Source organism: Dipodomys ordii, unplaced genomic scaffold, assembly GCF_000151885.1.
Source record: "Dipodomys ordii isolate 6190 unplaced genomic scaffold, Dord_2.0 Scaffold76, whole genome shotgun sequence".
NCBI lineage: Eukaryota > Metazoa > Chordata > Mammalia > Rodentia > Heteromyidae > Dipodomys > Dipodomys ordii.
The window spans coordinates 5,406,633-5,424,123 of NW_012267292.1; the positions used below are offsets into that span (position 1 = coordinate 5,406,633).

Genomic DNA, 17,491 nt, shown 5'->3' on the forward strand with positions numbered 1-17,491 from the left:
AGAAAATGTGGTATATATATACACAATGGAATTCTATGCCTCCATCAGAAAGAATGACATTGCTCCATTTGTTAGCAAATGGAAAGACTTGGAAAAAATTATGTTAAGTGAAGTAAGCCAGGCCCAAAGAAACTTAGGTCCCATGGTTTCCCTTATTTGCAATATCTAGTATATGTCTGAGTCAAGCAGAAAAGGTCAGATACATTGATATTAGGCAAAATGAACCCCAAGATAAGGACTCAAATGGTTTTTCTTTCTTGCTATTGATTCTAACATATTTATAAGATGATTTCTTTGTTGTTTTGTATATCCTTCCCCCACAGTATGACCCCCATTTTCACTGTATTTGATGTTGGTATAATTTGGGGAAGGGGAGGGAAAAAACACATTGTTTAAAGAGGGATACAGGTAGATCCATTGCAACAATGAGATGTACAAGACATTATGTCAAAAAACGTACTTTACAATTTTGCAAAAGGGTGGGGCGCACTTGTTAGGAAAAGGAAAGACTTGGAAAAAATTATATTAAGTGAAGTAAGCCAGGCCCAAAGAAACTTAGGTCCCATGGTTTCCCTTATTTGCAATAACTAGTATATGTCTGAGTCAAGCAGGAAAGGTCAGATAAGGTGATGTTAGGGGAATGAACACTAAGATATGTATTCAAATGTTATTTTTCTTTCATGCGATTGTTTCTAACATATTTATAAGATGATTTCTATGTTGCTTTGTATGTCCCTCCCCCACGGTATAACCCCTGCTTTCACTGTATTTGATGTTGGTATAATTTGTGGAGGGTAAGGGCAAAAACAAATCGTTTAACTAGGGATACAGTTGGACCCATAGCAACAATGAGATGTACAAGTTGTTATGTTGAAAAACAAACTTTACAACTTTGTTGGGGGGTGGAAGATCGGGTGGGGGGAAGTGGGAGGAGTATAGAAAGGGAAGGGAAGGGGAAACAAAGAGGAGACAACAATGCTTGATAGGAAATATACTTGTTACCTTGCCCATGTAATTGTAACTCCTCTGTATGGTATTCTCACAATTAAAAAAAATGAACTAGTTAAAAAAAGGAGGGGTGGGGCTCTGGGTGGGGGGGCAGTGGGGGGGAAGCTGGAGGGGAGATGGGAAGGGGAAACAAAGGAGGGGCAACAATGCTTGGTAAGAAATGTACTCATTACCTTGCTCATGTAATTGTAACCCCTCTCTACAGTGTTTTCACAATAAAAAACAAAACAGAAAACACAACTAGGGTGGGAAGGATCAAATGAAGAATGGTCAATATAGTGCCCAGGGCCTTCTCTAACACCTGGGAGGGGAGGATCACACTAAAGGCCCTCACCTTCTGAACCATTAGGCCTGACTGTGAGCGATGAGTCATATCCTGTAGAGGACAGTTCAAGTGTGATCCAAAAGGGGAAGCTGGAAGGATGTTGGACCCAGCACATCAACAAATGTGCACACTAAGGGAATGAAGTAAAGGCTCCATTTAAGAGAATGCCAAGTTAATGGAACCCCTTTGATTCTTCTTCTGTTGCAAAACTATTTAGACATAGCAGAGGCACAATGCCTATGTTCATCTGATCATATGAAGTCATATTTATCAACATCAACTCCAAGAAATGGGAACAAGAAGGTTTTGTTTTATTTGTTGCTGTTTTTGTTTTCTTTTCCTTTTGTCTTGTTTGTTCATTTTTCTGTCTTTGGGAAGGTAAGGAGAGCACAGAAATGGTGGGACTGAGTGTGAACAAATGAAGCAATGGTATTCTCTACTATACAATTTGTGGGTGGGGATGGAGGGGAAACTGGGAGAGGGCTGACATTGCTCAAAAAGAAAAGAAATGTACTCTTTATCTGGCTTATATAACTGTAACCACTCTGTCCATCACCTTTATAATAGCAATGAAAAATGCCTTAAAAATAAACTATTTGGAGAGGACATTCTTATTTCTTAGCATATCATACTTATGGTTTTTTATATCCAGTTGTTCAATTGGGGTTATTTAGGAGTTCTAGCAATATCCCCTGACGTTTCTTCCTCTCTCACTAATTTCAGAAGCAGGTTGGAGATATGGGCAGGAAGCAACACTCACATCATTTGACCATGATCCTGATAAATGCCCATCTCCTCCTTGAACAGAAAAGTGAACTGCTTATTGTATATTCCCTTGTCTTGGAAATATGTAGTGATATTGTTAACTATAATGTTGAATGCTCAGCAAAGTTGCCAAAGCTAAGATGAAGGATTTGACTCGTCTACTTCATTTCTTGCCTAGTGGTTCTATGCATGACGTAGAAGGAATTCTGGATTAATATTAGGAGACCTGGATGATTCTAGGAAAGTCTTAACTCTCTGAGTCTTTGCTTTCCATCTCACAATCAAAGGGCTTCGCTTTTTAATTAGATCACTTTTAAGGATATTTTCCTTCATTAGAAAGACTTTCAACTGCAGTCACCTAGACTTACTTTTATTACATCTCTATGTCATTGTAGTTTAAACATAGTTTAAGTCCACCCTCCTCTTTACAAGCACTCCTCTTCCTCTTCCATCAAAGTTGTTACTGATTTTTCAAGAGAAAAACCCTTGTCTTCTGAACTATAAATTTGCTTGTGTTCTTAGGGAGGCTGAACAAATAATACCACTCAACTCAGAATCATTCTTAAAAAATAGTCTCGGAAATGGTTTTCTGCTTTTCAGTCCAAATGCAGTGGGTCTCATGCCTTTTGCACTTGTGTGTTATTAGTGAGGGTAGCCTGGTGTTCAAAGGGTCTGGAACAGCTGTTCTGAACCCTTACTTTGGTGTAGGGAGTCTGGAAATAATAATGATACCTACTGCATAGTGTTGTTTTGAGTGTTTAATTAGAAAATTCTCCTCAGATATTTAGCATTGTGACCAGCTGTGGTGCACCCCCAACACACGATGCCTATTATTACCATTCATGTTGAAAAGTTAGATTAATCTATTAGGGTTCCAAAGCATATGGCCCAAGGCATGTAGACAGGAGCTGAACTGTGCATAGAAACTCTACTCATTCATTGTTGAGATGTGCCGTTGCCTCCTCTATTCTCTGTGTATTATTTCTGAAGTGTGTATGTGAATATGCATGTGTGTGTGTGTGTGTGTGTATGTGTGTGTGTGTAATATGCTTGTGATCAAAACCAAGGTATAGAGAGCATATTAAACAGATGTTCTACCATTTAACTTTATTCCCAGCAAAGTCATAGAAATCATTGATTTGGTCCATGAAGAGGGAGCTCACAAGTGAATAGTAGAAATTAGCTGTGCTTAGGTTTTATATGGATAGCAGCAAAGTGTGTCAGGACTCATCCCAGGCTCCTTTCCCCTGCTGTGAGAGCCAGGCACAGCAATCCAGAGAGAGTAGTGTGGGCCTGCAGTCGGCACCAAGAACTTGCTTTGTCTCCTTCCTTTCTCTTCATTTCTGCCCAGAACACCAACTGGAATTAATTTTTTCTAAAGAGAGACAAATGTGTCTGTAAATCATCCTCCTCAAGGCATGAAAAAATGTACTTCAAAAAGAAACAAGCTGTGTTTAATTCCCATAATTAACTTTCTTTATAAGTGTTATCCTTTCCAAGCCAGTAACTATTAGTGAGACAGCTCTTGTTCTTGAGGCACAGCCACAAGCTATGCTCCTCTAAAGCAGCCGTGAGCTCCACCTACAAGTTAGAGCAAAGAAGTTCTCACAGGAAGGAGGAAAGGAAGAAAGGAAGGAAGGAAGGAAGGATGGAAGGAAGGAAGGAAGGAAGGAAGGGAGGGAGGAAGGAAGGAAGGAAGGAAGGGAGGGAGGGAGGGAGGGAGGGAGGGAGGGAGGAAGGAAGGGAGGGAGGAAGGAAGGAAGGGAGGGAGGGAGGGAGGGAGGGAGGGAGGGAGGAAGGAAGGGAGGGAGGAAAAGAGGGAGGGAGGGAGGAAGGAAAAAAGAAAGGAAGGAAGGAAGGAAGGAAGGGAGGGAGGGAGGGAAGGCAGGCAGGCAGGCAGGCATCAGGATAGAGCAGTCTGCCCATTGTTCTGTAAACATATGGCTGGCTTCATGTACCACTAGAGGCCCAAACTCAAAGCTTGTATGTGTTTATGGCAATGGAATGGAGTGCTTCCAAAATGGCAGGATATGTGGTTAAAACTGGGTACCTCTTTTCCAGCAGCAGAAAAGACAGATTCTGCTGGGCAGCTGTGGCTCATGTCAGAGGATCTGGGGTGGTTCAAAGACAGTCCAGGCAGAAAAGTCCCTAAGTCTCCAATTAACCAGCAAAAAGATGGATGGGGAGGTATGACTAAATTGGTAGAGCACCAGCCCTGAGTGAAAAAGCCAACTGATAGCACAAGGACATGATTTCAAGTTCCAGTACCAGCACACACACACACACACACACACACACACACACACACACACACACACACACAATAAAAATATAAGCAGTTTTGCAACCAGGATTAGTTTGAGGACCAAACACAGGCAAAACTTAGAAGTTATTTATGTGCTAGTTGTCGAGATCAATGGAATACCTTATTTGCATGAAACAAGTCCTATTTGACCCTGATCATTTTTACTGGAGTCATCATGATTCATTATGGGTTGAAATAGTAGGCTCCCAGTATATGAGAGCATGTTCATTTAGTTTGTAGCATACAGTAGTAAGCATGGTGCTTAAGGAAGGTTACAAAGTAGTTTCGTGCAAGGCTTTAATTACATAAAATTAAAGTATCAATGATACTTCTCTTCAACATCTTTTCCTCTTCCTTTCATTGTTCCTCTTTTCCTTATGTCCCAGGCCATTTCTTTTCCAGAGCCATTCAATGCCCAGATTCCCCTCCCCCACTCAATCTTCCTTTCCTTGTCTGTATTGTTCTCAGTGTTACTTCTCTATGATAGGAATGGAAACATCCTTATCGTAATTTTTCTGTCTGTCATATCGGCCTCAGACTTACCTATTGGTTTCCAACAGATAAATTTATCATAATAAATTCCGAGAGATTAAGCCAAATGTGGTACACTCTCAGCAAATTTGTATTTGAATGGAGAAGAGTGTCTATATTTCTAATAAGGGACTCAAGCATTAACATGCAAAGTGGGACTAGAGAACTATGCTACCAGTAGGCCAATCATCTATATAGTTCTCCATCACTATTCTTTTTTATATAGTTTTTTTACTGTGATTAAGTGATTACATAAATTTCACAAATTTCACAGTATTGTGAGATAGTGATATTTAGTTAGGATCACAAACGCATTCTAAGCTTCATGAGGCAAATTGTCATTTTCATGGTATATAAAGTTTGTGAATTCTATAAGCTTGGACAATGCAGCTATTTCTTCCCCATGGGGTGGTATGTACATTTGTTTCCTTTGCCTAGTGTTAGCTGTTCCCTCTATCCCTCTCATTCCCTCCCTCCCATCACTGCCCTTCAGTTGCTTAGTTCATTTTCATCAATGTCCAGTGAAGCTGACTCCATCACTATTCTGCTATTCTAGGCCGGGGTTCAATGAATTGGTGGCTAGAAGGGAACTTGAAGAATATTTGGCTCACATGTTGTAGTTGAAGTCCCAAAAAACATTTCAAATGGCTGAACGAGACGTTATGAGCATTCTTTTGCTGAGTGTCATTTTATATATTACTTCATTTAATTCTCACAGACACTTTCTTAAATAACAGCTATTATTATTATTACTCTCCCATCTTACAAATGAGGTGACTTAGGGTCAAGGAGATAATATCGGCTTGACTAACATCAACCAATGAAAAACTCAAGAAAGCAGACTTGGATTCTATGTAGTCAGACTTCAGGGCCCGAAAATCATAGTGCAAGAAATAGGGACAGGTTGCAGCCCTGCTCTCTGGAGCTAATTCCCTCCTCAGAACTAAATTATCTCCAGGGCCTGCTTCCTCTTGCAGAGCAGATTCTCTTTCCCTAGAAGGGAGTCAGACATCCCTGTTCCTATTTCCTGCTGATCTCTAGGGTTATAACCTTAAACAAACAGAAAAGAAGCTCCCTAGCTCTTTGAATGTCTATCTTTCTGGCCAGGACTTAGTTTTAATCATAAAGACTTGGCTTTAATCATAAAACTTTATAGAGTAAATGGGACTTTCAAGTGATATAAAGACTTGAGGTCCTTGGAATGCAATTATTTCTCAAGGCCTGGAACGTGCTGAATTTTATTAGATAGCATTCAATCTGTTTTAACTCTTGAGCTCACAACAAATGTCTATTTTCAGTTCCCGTTCATGGGCACTTGCCAATATTTTCTTTTAGAACTGAAAACGGATTTGACTGTTTAATGAGTTTAATATTATAAAATCAAGGTTTATGCTGCACCCTAAAGAACTGAAAAAGGGCACATGGAAATATTTGCAGAAGGGCCTCCGGCCTTTAGAGAGCATATCCAAATCAAATCAACACTTACTGATTTCTTAGTGGTATGGAGATAATGAATAAATGGACAATGACATATCATACTGGACAGGGCAGCACAGAGACATCAGTAGGACCTAACATGTGATGTCTAGATTGAGGACAAGAAATGAAAAGTGCTATCTATTATTTAGCTTCATCCCTCCGAATTCTGTCTACAAGGGGCACACAAAGGACTCTTGAGAGTGGTCCAGAGCGTTCATACCCTTTATTTATATAAAAGTCAAGTTAATGGTAGGTTTCACTTTATTATTTTATTTTATTTTGACCAGTATGGGGCCTTGAACACGGAACCTCTTGCTTTTGCTTAGTAATTTTTGTTCAAGGGTATCACTCTTTTACTTGAGCCACATATCTACTTTGATATTTTGCAGGCATGAGCTGCCAGTGCCTAGATATATTCTACATCTTAACAAAAGGGTTTGTTCATCTGGTGAGTCACCTGGTTTCAAGCTGGGTTTCTTCAAATTGGCACCAAGGTCAAATCAAGTGAAAGAAGGATGTATCTCATTCACCTTTGCCTGTCACTGATGGATGTTTTTGAGAGTCATTCTCTTGGGACTAAAGTGAATACATCATTTCTAGGGCAGTGTGCACCTTTAAATCTGTTTATATGACCAAAAGCTGGTTACAGATCAAAATGCTTGTGTTATGTGTCAATGCTTGTAGACTTTTCAGGTTTCTTTTAAACCTTACATTCAAAAAAATAGATGCATTGATAAAATCATATTGTTAAAAGCCTTTTTTAATAGCAGCAATGTGGTCTCAAAATTAGATGACACATGGTCTAGAAATGTCTGGAAAGTGGTAGAGATTACCACAACACTGAAGCTCCAGCTTTCCTCATTCATTAATTTTCCTAACTGGCCATTTAAAGCCATGTTTCTCTCCTCAGAGAAAATAATGATACAGAGTTAAACGAGATTCTACCTTCCCCAAGGCTAGATGAAGTCAAGGCTGCTTAGCTTAATTTCTGGCTTTGCCTTCCTTGTGTATTTCTCCATTGTACTTAAGGGTTTTACTAGCTGTTGTGGCTTTGTTTCCAATGTGTCTATCTGTTCATGGTTTTGTTTGTTTGTTCCCTCTGGTCCATCACCATAAATAGGGGTGGCTCTACCATTGTCTAAGCCTGGGAATGGTTTTAGAACAAAGTATGTGGATGATTCTGGTTTTTTAAAATTTAATTTAATTTGTGTCATTATCTTTAAGTAGTTGCATAAAGAGGTTTTAATCCAACATGTCAGTTTAATAAGTACCATGCATCTTGATCAATGGCACCTCTTCCATTGTTCTCTCCTATTTTTCCCAACCCCTCTCATCCCCTCAAGTTACCTCGTTCAATTTTCAAATGTATACATTGAATATGGACTCTATTTGCCCATCCTTCCTTTCTCTATTTTTCTGTCCTCCAGCTCCTTGATCTTCTTCCTCCTGACTCCACATGTTACAGCTTCCTGGTATGACTCTTTCCAGAAGGACAGCTCACATTGTGTCATTTTGGTGATCCACAGCAGTTTTAACCAATCTAGCTATGTATTCTCCACGAAAGATACAATTCCAGTGGAGTGGCTGGGGGCATGGGGACAAAACAGGGTAAAGGACTCAGAATAACTCTTGGGGCCTTTAAAAACACACTGCTGCTGATTCTGCCCACAGCTCCCCACATGCTCCCTGGCAGAACTAAAGAACTAAGGCCTGATTCTTGATGGGGAAACTTTGTGTCCAGGTCTAGGCATGTCTCCTTTCAAAGACCATTGCTCATTGTCACCAATAAAGTTCTGGATATTTTCCACGAAATGTGTATTTAAAAGCAAGGAAGAGAAAGAATGTAGCTTCATCTGTTTTTTCTTTTCCCCCTACTAAACTTCAGTAAGATATATGGCCAATTGAGAGTAGATGAAATAATAGTAACTTCTAAGGAATCTGTGTAAAATTTTTCTAAGAAGACATTGTTTCTATTATAACATTATTCTCTGACAACTGACTTCTGGAAGAGCTAATTGGAGCTTGATTGTAGATATGAAATCTTTTAACCTTCTTAAATGTAACTATCAGGGGTACATACAGTCCGTTATTAATGTTGTTGAAACATGTGAGAAGGGAGAGATTCAGATGGAATACACAACTACAAGCTTTTTAAAGTCTAATTGCATTGTTCTTTTACACATCTGGATAATTAAGCAAGCATTACATTCTCTCTAGACTATTTTTACAAGTTTAGCATGCTCCTTACATAATTTCCATTAGGCTTTTCCAAACATCGCTTAATTAGAAAAACTGCAGACCAAGAATCAAAACTACGATTGAACTATGACGTTGAGACCTTTTCCTGACTTCCTGACTTCTGAGCTCTGACTTCTGAAATCCTTGCAACGTAGGAGGAGAATTAGAAGTTTATTGCTGCTTAAAGCTCCAGCAAATATAAGTGTGTACAAACACACTGTGATGTCTCTGGTCCTTTTAGTTGGAGGTGAGTATAAATATGAGCACCAGGGAAAAATTTATCCTAGCAAGAACAGCATTAGAATTGGCAAGTTGAAATCTCTTTAAATATCACAAAGGAATAAGACGAGGAAACTAAAATTCAAATGTGTTGACTTCCAACTTTGTTTGAATTGTCCTGTAAGAAATACATGTTTATCTGGCTGAGTTCCTCATCTGAAGGCCACTGCCAAATTCTAAAATAATATGTGTCAGATAGTTTCTGGCTGCACTTTTCCCCTTTCCTTTTATAATTGCTTTGATGTTACTCTGAGCTCTTTAGAGACCACACTCTGACCTGATGTTAAGAGTTAATGTTAATTCAGAGACTTCAGGGCCAGCTGCTGCCCACATTGGTGAACGGCGTGGGCAGGTCAGAGGCGCCACAGGACGGAGAGCTCTGGTTGCGGATGAGGTTGTTATTTTGAAGGGCAGAATTCAAAACAAAAGGGAAAAGGGTTAAGAAAGAGTACAGGACGACAATGATAAACCTTAGTAATCACAGAGTCTTTTTGTAATCCATAAATCAGGTATATCTAATGCTTCCCTGAAAATACGGAATTCTATTCTATTTAAAATAGACGAAGGAGAAAACTAGGTACAACAAAATATCTTTGATTTATTATCTGATTGTCTTTTGAAGTGCTTGTGATAGTCACAATTGTTAAACTGAGAAACAAATGATTTGAGAAGAATATGGCTGGTCTTGCAAATGAAGATAAATATATCTCAACAAGGAGGATAAAAATCACTGACATTTCATTGCAGTGTTTCATTATCTGTTTCACATAAAATAATCTGACAGTTGTCTACTAGGTGACATCCGGAGGCTCCCAAGAATGGAATGGTTAACGGAAAAAGCAATGAAGGTTTTGGCACAATGATACAAAGCAAGGAAGCGTGTGGTAGTCATTAGAAGACAAAAATGTAGATAAACATCATCGTTAGTTGGCAGATGTGAACTGAGTATTGAACAGTCTGGGTTTGGAAGTGATTGTAGGAATACTCACCCCACTATTCTATTTTTCACAAGTGGTCAACTTAGCAAGCATGAGCTAGATAAATAAAAGTTTGGGTCCCACAGTGCATTCCAGGCTGATTGGCTGAAATTTGATGGGACTGGAGCAATGAGAGCTATGAAAGCAATCAAGCCTGGACAGCACTGCAGCTGAGCACATGAATGAAAGGCACTGGACCTTGTGTTCATCACTGTATGATACAGGAAAATGGTGTTAATTGAAAAGGAGTTCAAAGTAAAGTATGTTAAAAAGTTTAGCTTGAATGGTCATTAAAAATACAGAATCCTTCATAATTCCTTTTCTGATTGTATTCTAGATCTATGATGGTCACAGAAGCATGGCACCTTAACAATGTGGGCATTTTAGGCCAAACTTGTCATCACTATACACAGACAGATAGACAGACAGATAGACAGACAGATAGACAAACAGACAGACAGACAGACAGACAGACACACACACACACACACACACACACACACACACGCACACACACACATATATATATATACCTATATTTAATTTAAAGAACATGCCTTTCAATTTGAGAAGCAACTCAAACAAGAAGACAACCTGAGATAATATCACTGGAAGAAGATAGACTTCTTAGCATTTATGCTGATTACCAGAGAGAAAGCAATATTTAGCAGTAATACGATATAAGCCATTCATATATCAAGTGTGTTTTAATGTTTCTGTTTTCTGCTGAGAAGTGTACACATAATGGAAATAATAATTCATAATGGTTCACCTTGCTCTCTCATAATCGAGTCAAGGTTTTCAAATTGTGCTTTCAGAAGCAATTGTGAGCTTTCTATGTCTCTATTTCTCTCTTTCTCTCTCTCTTTCTTTCATTGTCAGTCATGGGGCTTGAACTCAGGGCCTGAGCTCTTTTGTTGAAAGCTAGAGCTCTACCACTTCTGTTTTTCTTACTAGAAAATTGGAGGTAAGAGACTCATTGACTTCCCTGGCTAGGCTGGCTTTGAAAAACCCCGATCCTCAGATCTCAGGCTCCTGAGTAGCTAAGATTACAGATGTGAGCCACTGGTGCCCAGTGCAACTGTGAGCATTCTAAGTGCAAGTTTTGTATATCACTAATTTTTGTGTCTCCTTGGTGTCTAGCATTGTGCCATTAACAGAAGAATTCTTCAATAAGCAGTTGTTGACCTAAAGATTATATAATGCATCTTTACCAGTGAAATGATTCCTCAAGAAAATGTGCTTTATCCTCTTCCAGAAATTTTAATTGATGATACTTACTATTTCCACTAACAAGAAAATAGCATAGTTATATAACAAACTAATTTTCAGACATATAAACACATTTTATATTACCATATAGAAGCTTAAATGAACTTCAGAGTATAAATGGATAAAGTACTCTGATTCAATACTTTTCCTAAAATTATTATTATACAAAAAGGCTACCTCAATGAGGAGATTCTATATAAATTATATAAATTATATTTCTTTATTATTAACTTGAAAACAATTTAGAATTTAAGTGAAACTAGGTACAATTCTGGCTCTATTTCTTAACTTCTCTGAGTCCAGAGTTTGGAGTAAGTCAGACCCAGAATGAATTTTAGCTCTAGCTGTGACCTCCTATCTTGAAATGGGAACAGAGGCAGTATCTCTAGCATATGATTATGGGGTGAAGAAAATGAGAGTTCTCCCCCTCAGTAGATGAATGGATCAAGAAAATGTGGTATATATACACAATGGAATTTTATTCCTCCATCAGAAAGAAAGACATTGCCCCATTTGTTAGGAAATGGAAAAACTTGGAAAAAATTACATTAAGTGAAGTAAGCCAGGCCCAAAGAAACATAGGTTCCATGGTTTCCCTTATTTGCAATAACTAGTATATGTCTGAGACAAATAGGAAAGGTCAAAAGCTATGTACATATGACCAGATAAGATGAAGTTAAATGAAATGAACCCCAAGATATGTACACAAGTGGTTTTTTTCTTTCTTGCTATTGTTTCTAACGTGTTTATAATGTACTATGTGACTTTTTTATTTCTTTGCATGTTCCGCCCACCATGGTAAAACCCCTGGTGTCACTGTATTTGATGTCGGTGCCCTGCATCTTGTATATACACTTCTCTAATTTAGGGAGGGGAAGGGAAAAAACAAAATGCTTACAGTTTGACCCATTGTAACAATGAGATGTACAAGACACTATGTTGAAAAAGGAACTTTACAACTTAGGCAGGGTGGGGGTGGGGGCATGGGGGAACAGGGAGGAATGTAGTTGTAGAGGTGGGAGGGAAGGGATGGTAGGGGAAAAACAAAGGAGGAGGCAACAATGCTAGATAGGAAATGTACTCATTACCTTGCTCATGTAACTGTAACCCCTCTGTACAGTATTTTTACAACTGAAAGGTATTTTAGAAAAGAAAGGAAAAGAAAATGAGAGTTCTCAGGGATCCCTAGCTTTTGAACCACAGACCTGTAGAGAGCCTTGGAGATGTTGTGAAGGGTCCATTCCCTCACTAGTATTTATAGGAAGCTTTTAGTCTATTGGGAACATGTGTGAATTGAGAACATGTGTGCATTTTGGAACCCAGTGGGGCTGTGAATAAAACAGTATCAGGGAGTGAGGTTAGTGGAGGAAACAGATCATATCGGCCTTTGTGCCTCAGATAAAGCTCTGTGCTTTTACTGGGAGGTGGATGGGCAGCTCTATGTTTTAGCACCATCGCTCATTCGACAATAGGCTGGATGTGTTTAAGTATAGCAAAGGGGGCCCAGTGTGGTAATCTAGGCAGGAGATGATGCTGTAGTGACCTAGACCAAGTATGAGGGAAGACTGAATTCTGGGCACATTTTGATGAAATACATATTGTTGGAAAGCTTGGCTGGTAGACTTTTGTAGCATGCAAAAGAAAAGAATCATAAACATAGCAACAAGAATTTTGGCCTGAGCACTCAGAAGAGCTAAGATATATTACAAGGGAGACTGTGGGAAAGCTTGGGATTGAGAGCTGAATTTTAAGCATATGATATTTAATGTTAGTTATTCAAGTCGAGGTGGCAAGAAGGCAACTTTTGATGGAAAACAATGCAAAAAATACTAATGTTTTTGAAAAAATGTTTTAAAAGTACTATTGAGCCAATAGTAGCACTTTTCCAACAGACTCTAAAAGTAGACGTGACCATACTTGTTGGGGTGGGAAAGAACCTTATTCTGAAAAGATTGGAAATAGAGGTTAAGTTCAAATGAAAATTTTAGTGGCCAATACATGTTATTGCCCTTTTCTTCTCCATTCCTTTAATGTATGCTGGTTTCAAATTTTCTACATTTGAAATCTTAAGTTTATAGAGTTGAAAATTTTCCATTCATTTATTAAAGCTATAGTGTGGAATGGAGCTGTCTGGTAATAAAAGCTCAACCAATGGCAGGATTTTCTTGAGTGGTCCACATTTTCATTTTGGAAGGAAATTAGAATGTTCAGATACTACCTGGTATTTTTGGTTGTTTCTTTGTTATTTTTGTGCTGGTCCTGGGGCTTGAATTCTGGGCCTGGTCACTGTCCCTAAGAATTTTTGCTCACAGCTAGTATTCCACTATTGGAGCCACGGCTCCACTTCTAGCTTTTTGGTGAATAATTGGATATAACAGTCTCAGACTTTTCTGCCCAGTCTGACTTTCAATTGTGATCCTCAGATCTCAGCCTTGTGAATAGCTGGGATTACAGGCATGAGCCACAGGCTTACATAGTCAGGCTTACATGGTTTTTGTTTGTTTGTTTTCCCATTTAGCCTTTGACTTGCATTTCATTAGGTGCTTTTTGGAATAAACAGAAGGAGAGTGAGGGAAGTTTTTCATTATTGTGGAACTTATAATAATGTGAGGTAAAGAAATAAACAATACACCTCATGTAAAATTACTACTACTTTATTGTGATATTGTGTGCGTGTGCGCGCGCGCATGCGCGCACGCGTGCATGAGCTGTTACTGGGGTTTGAACTCAAGGCCTGATGCTTTTGCTTAGCTTTTACTTCGAAAGGCCAGCTCTCTACCATTTGAGCCACACCTCATCTTCTGGCTTTTTGCTGGTTGATTGGAGATAAGAGTCTATCAGATTTGTCTACCTTAGCTGTTTTGAACTGAGAATCTTAGCCTCCTGAGTTACAGGCAGGAGCCACCAGCACCAGATGATTTTGATGAGCTTGTGCATTATGCAAGCATAATGTGAGCCTCATTTCAGTGTCTGTCCTTGTCAGTCCTATGCAGGGAAATACGTGCCAGCCATTGCACACTATATTCACACCAGAAACTCTGAGAAGAAACTCAAGATCAACCTGAAAGGAATTGCTCTTGGCGATGCGTATTCTGATCCTGAGTCGGTAGGTATCTTAACTTTCTTTCCTGTTTGCCCCTTGAAAGAATTCAATTACTGTTAATGAGATGACTCCTATCTCTTATCTGAGAGGCCTGACTTATAAAGGGCAATAACAATTTGACTTTATGACTTAAAATATTTAATTTTTACCAAACATTTCAACCTGTTGGCTTACTATGTCAGCGTTTGTTGGCTGTCAGGAAAAGTATACATTTTGTTATGCCCTGTTGCACATATGTTCATTATGTTGTGTGACCTTGTGTGTTTGTGTTGTGTTTGAGTGTTTGTGTAAGAGGTGGGGAGTATATGTATAATTGGCCTCCTTGACTCATTTCAGTACAACACTGACGGTTTCTAAATATTGCATTGTGAAGCCAGTGGGTTTCCTGACCCTCTTTCTCTCTTTCCTTCTCTCTCTGGCATATGTGTCTCTTTTTGTCTCAGATTATAGGGGGCTATGCAGAGTTCCTGTACCAAATTGGCTTACTGGATGAAAAGCAGAAGCAGTACTTCCAGCAGCGGTGCGATGAGTGCATAAAATACATCAAGGAGAAGAAGTGGCAAAATGCCTTTGAAGTGAGTCCTGGGGCCCTGTGTTGCCCTTGAGCAATTAAAACCATCTGAAGTAGAGGAGGGGCCCATTGAAGCACCATGGTGCTCAGGCATTTCTGTGTGGGAGAGGTGATATCTCTTCTGCTGTCTAAGATCAGGGGCAAGATGAGTGGGTGCCTAATGAAGAAAACCGCTGGCTGTGTTTCTTTGAATTTACTTTGGCTTTATTTTAAACACAAGATCATTTTGGAGGGTTTATCTGATTGTGTCTTTCATTAACTGTCCTGATTTCTTTAAATTCTGTGTAGGATCTGAAGGCATAGTCTATCATATGGAAATCAGATGAAAGGCAACCTGGGAAGTAGATGCATAAGCTTCCACAGATGCTCTAAAACCACACAGCAGAGTCATATCCACAAACAGGGCTTTGGCTGCAGAAGGGCCAGAGTGGGCAACATATGTCACATGTTCCTCTGGGTCAGGAACAAAGACTAGAAAGAGTAATAACTTGAAACTTTTACGGAGAACCATTGGTATTTGTCAGTATCATTACAATGCTCCCTTAAAAGAAAACTTGAGGACATGATAATATAGTTAATAATCTTGTTTTTTAAACTTTCTTCTTTCTTTTTTTCTTACTTAAAATGTAAGAGTGTATTAAATGCTATGATATAGGAAGTGGCGTGTTTCTGGTTGTGCTTTCTTTTTTAATTTTTAATTTTCTAAGCAAAGGCCATGTGCAAGCAATCTTCCTTTGGGGCTTTTGGTTGTATTTGCTATATTTATTTACAGTAAAGTCATCCTGTTGAAACACTGGTAAATGGAGCATTGGCTGGATCTGGAGGACCTCTGGCTGTGACTGAACCTGTACATACACATAGCATGTATGTGAGCAGCTAAAGTCATTACAGTCATTAAGGCAGGGGCTTGTAGGTAATGGCCTTTTGCACCCTGCAGATAAGGCAGTTCAGATCAAAACAGGGGGATATACATTTGAGGATGTAGGGGGTAACTTAATGGTGTCCTTCATTTTACCCAGAAGGTGCCAGGATACTGCCTGAAATCCCCCACAGCAGTGACCACCCTTCTGAGGATTTTGATAGCCGGGATTTGTACAAGTAAATTGAGAGAGGGAAGTCTCAGCCACCCAGCAGGAGGCTAACAGGCTCTTCTTTCTGTGTCAGGAAAGCAGATGTGGCTGCAGAGTGTGATTCAGAATTTCTTGGCAATTCTATGCAGGAAAAGGGTTTTTACTGGAGCCGTAGACAATCATGCTTTAACTAGCAGTGATTGTATTTTCAAGACGGGTTTTAGGTTGTCTGTGAGGATAGTCAGGAAAGGGGAAGTAAGAAATCATGAAAATTTAGAATTAATAGAAAATTCTATATGGTGTGGCACAAATTTGAAAATGAGACATTTTGTGTGTGTGTGTGTGTGTGTGTGTGTGTGTGTGTGTGTTTAAAGAAGCACACGGCTACTAAATGTCAAAAAAATTGGAGAGACATGAAGATATGAAGAAAGCAGAGAGATGTCTGGTATATGCTATCACAGCCTAAGTACCCACAGGATTTGTGAAGTTGTGGAAAAGCTCAGCTATTTTGTGCTTTGTAGATAATGGAGCTATGATTTGGGTTAAATGGAGTCTTTCTCAGACCATATATATTCAGATAAGAACACAGGATATCTTTTTTCCTATTGACCCAGTATCTTGAATAATAGATTAAGGAAATGTAAAAGCTTTCATTTTCACAAGGGAAACAGACAAAACAATACTTACTATAGAGAATACTGACTATAGGGAAACCCCAAGAAATCATGAAATCCAAGAGGATACAAATGTCAAAATCTCAAGCCTAATGGATTCATCCATTTGATTCTCTGGTCCTTTAAAACGATGTAGTTGGGGCTGGGAATAGACTTAGTGTAGAGTGATTGCCTAGCATGCATGAAGCCATGGGTTTGATTCCTCAGCACCACAGAAACAGGAAATGCCAGAAATGGTGCTGTGGCTCAAGTGGTAGAGTGCTAGCTTTGAGCAAAAGAAGCTTAGGGACACTACTTAGGCCCTGAGTTCAAGTCCCAGGACAGGCAAATAAATAAATAAATAAACAAACAAATACATAAAATGATGGGATTGACAAAAGAGCCAGGGTAATTCCCTAGCTCAGAGATAGAGGGCCTCATCACCCTTTCCTGTCCCCACCCCCCAGAGCTGATAATCACTGGAGACATGCAAAGGACCCATACATAGATTGTGGTAGGCAAAGGGTAGAACCCCTTCCCCCCATTCCTATGTAGTGTTTCTCCAACAGTAATTTTTCAGGTATTCTGTAAAAGTCCTGGTCCTGGACATTATAGAGATCAGCAAAATGGCTGATCTCTTTTTCTGTCTCATCTCCCTTCTAGTGATGGTATTCTGGATCACAGAAATTTCTTTGTAAAATAGTTTTAATGAGAAGTTGGATTTCTGTGATGGTGACTGAACTATCTGCCTTATTTGTTTGACAACAAATGACGTTTTTGACTTCAAAAGCAAATCCATTCTTAGAGGTTGATTTTTCATTCTTATAGACCTCACAGTCTGTACCCACGCTGAGTAGATAGATTAGAAAAGACAACTTTTCGGGGTTGACAGCAATCCTGAGGGCTTAGGGCTTG

General features: G+C 39.2%; 1 protein-coding gene across 1 annotated transcript in view; it reads left to right on the plus strand.

The window, feature by feature from the left end:
• The window catches only part of Cpvl (carboxypeptidase, vitellogenic-like), a 117,379-nt gene that overhangs the window by 40,627 nt on the left and 59,261 nt on the right, over window positions 1-17,491 (plus strand). Inside the window, exons 7-8 of the mRNA XM_013024387.1 lie at window positions 14,163-14,285; window positions 14,726-14,857. Coding sequence (XP_012879841.1) covers window positions 14,163-14,285; window positions 14,726-14,857 — 255 coding nt within the window. The remainder of the gene's footprint in view (window positions 1-14,162; window positions 14,286-14,725; window positions 14,858-17,491) is intronic.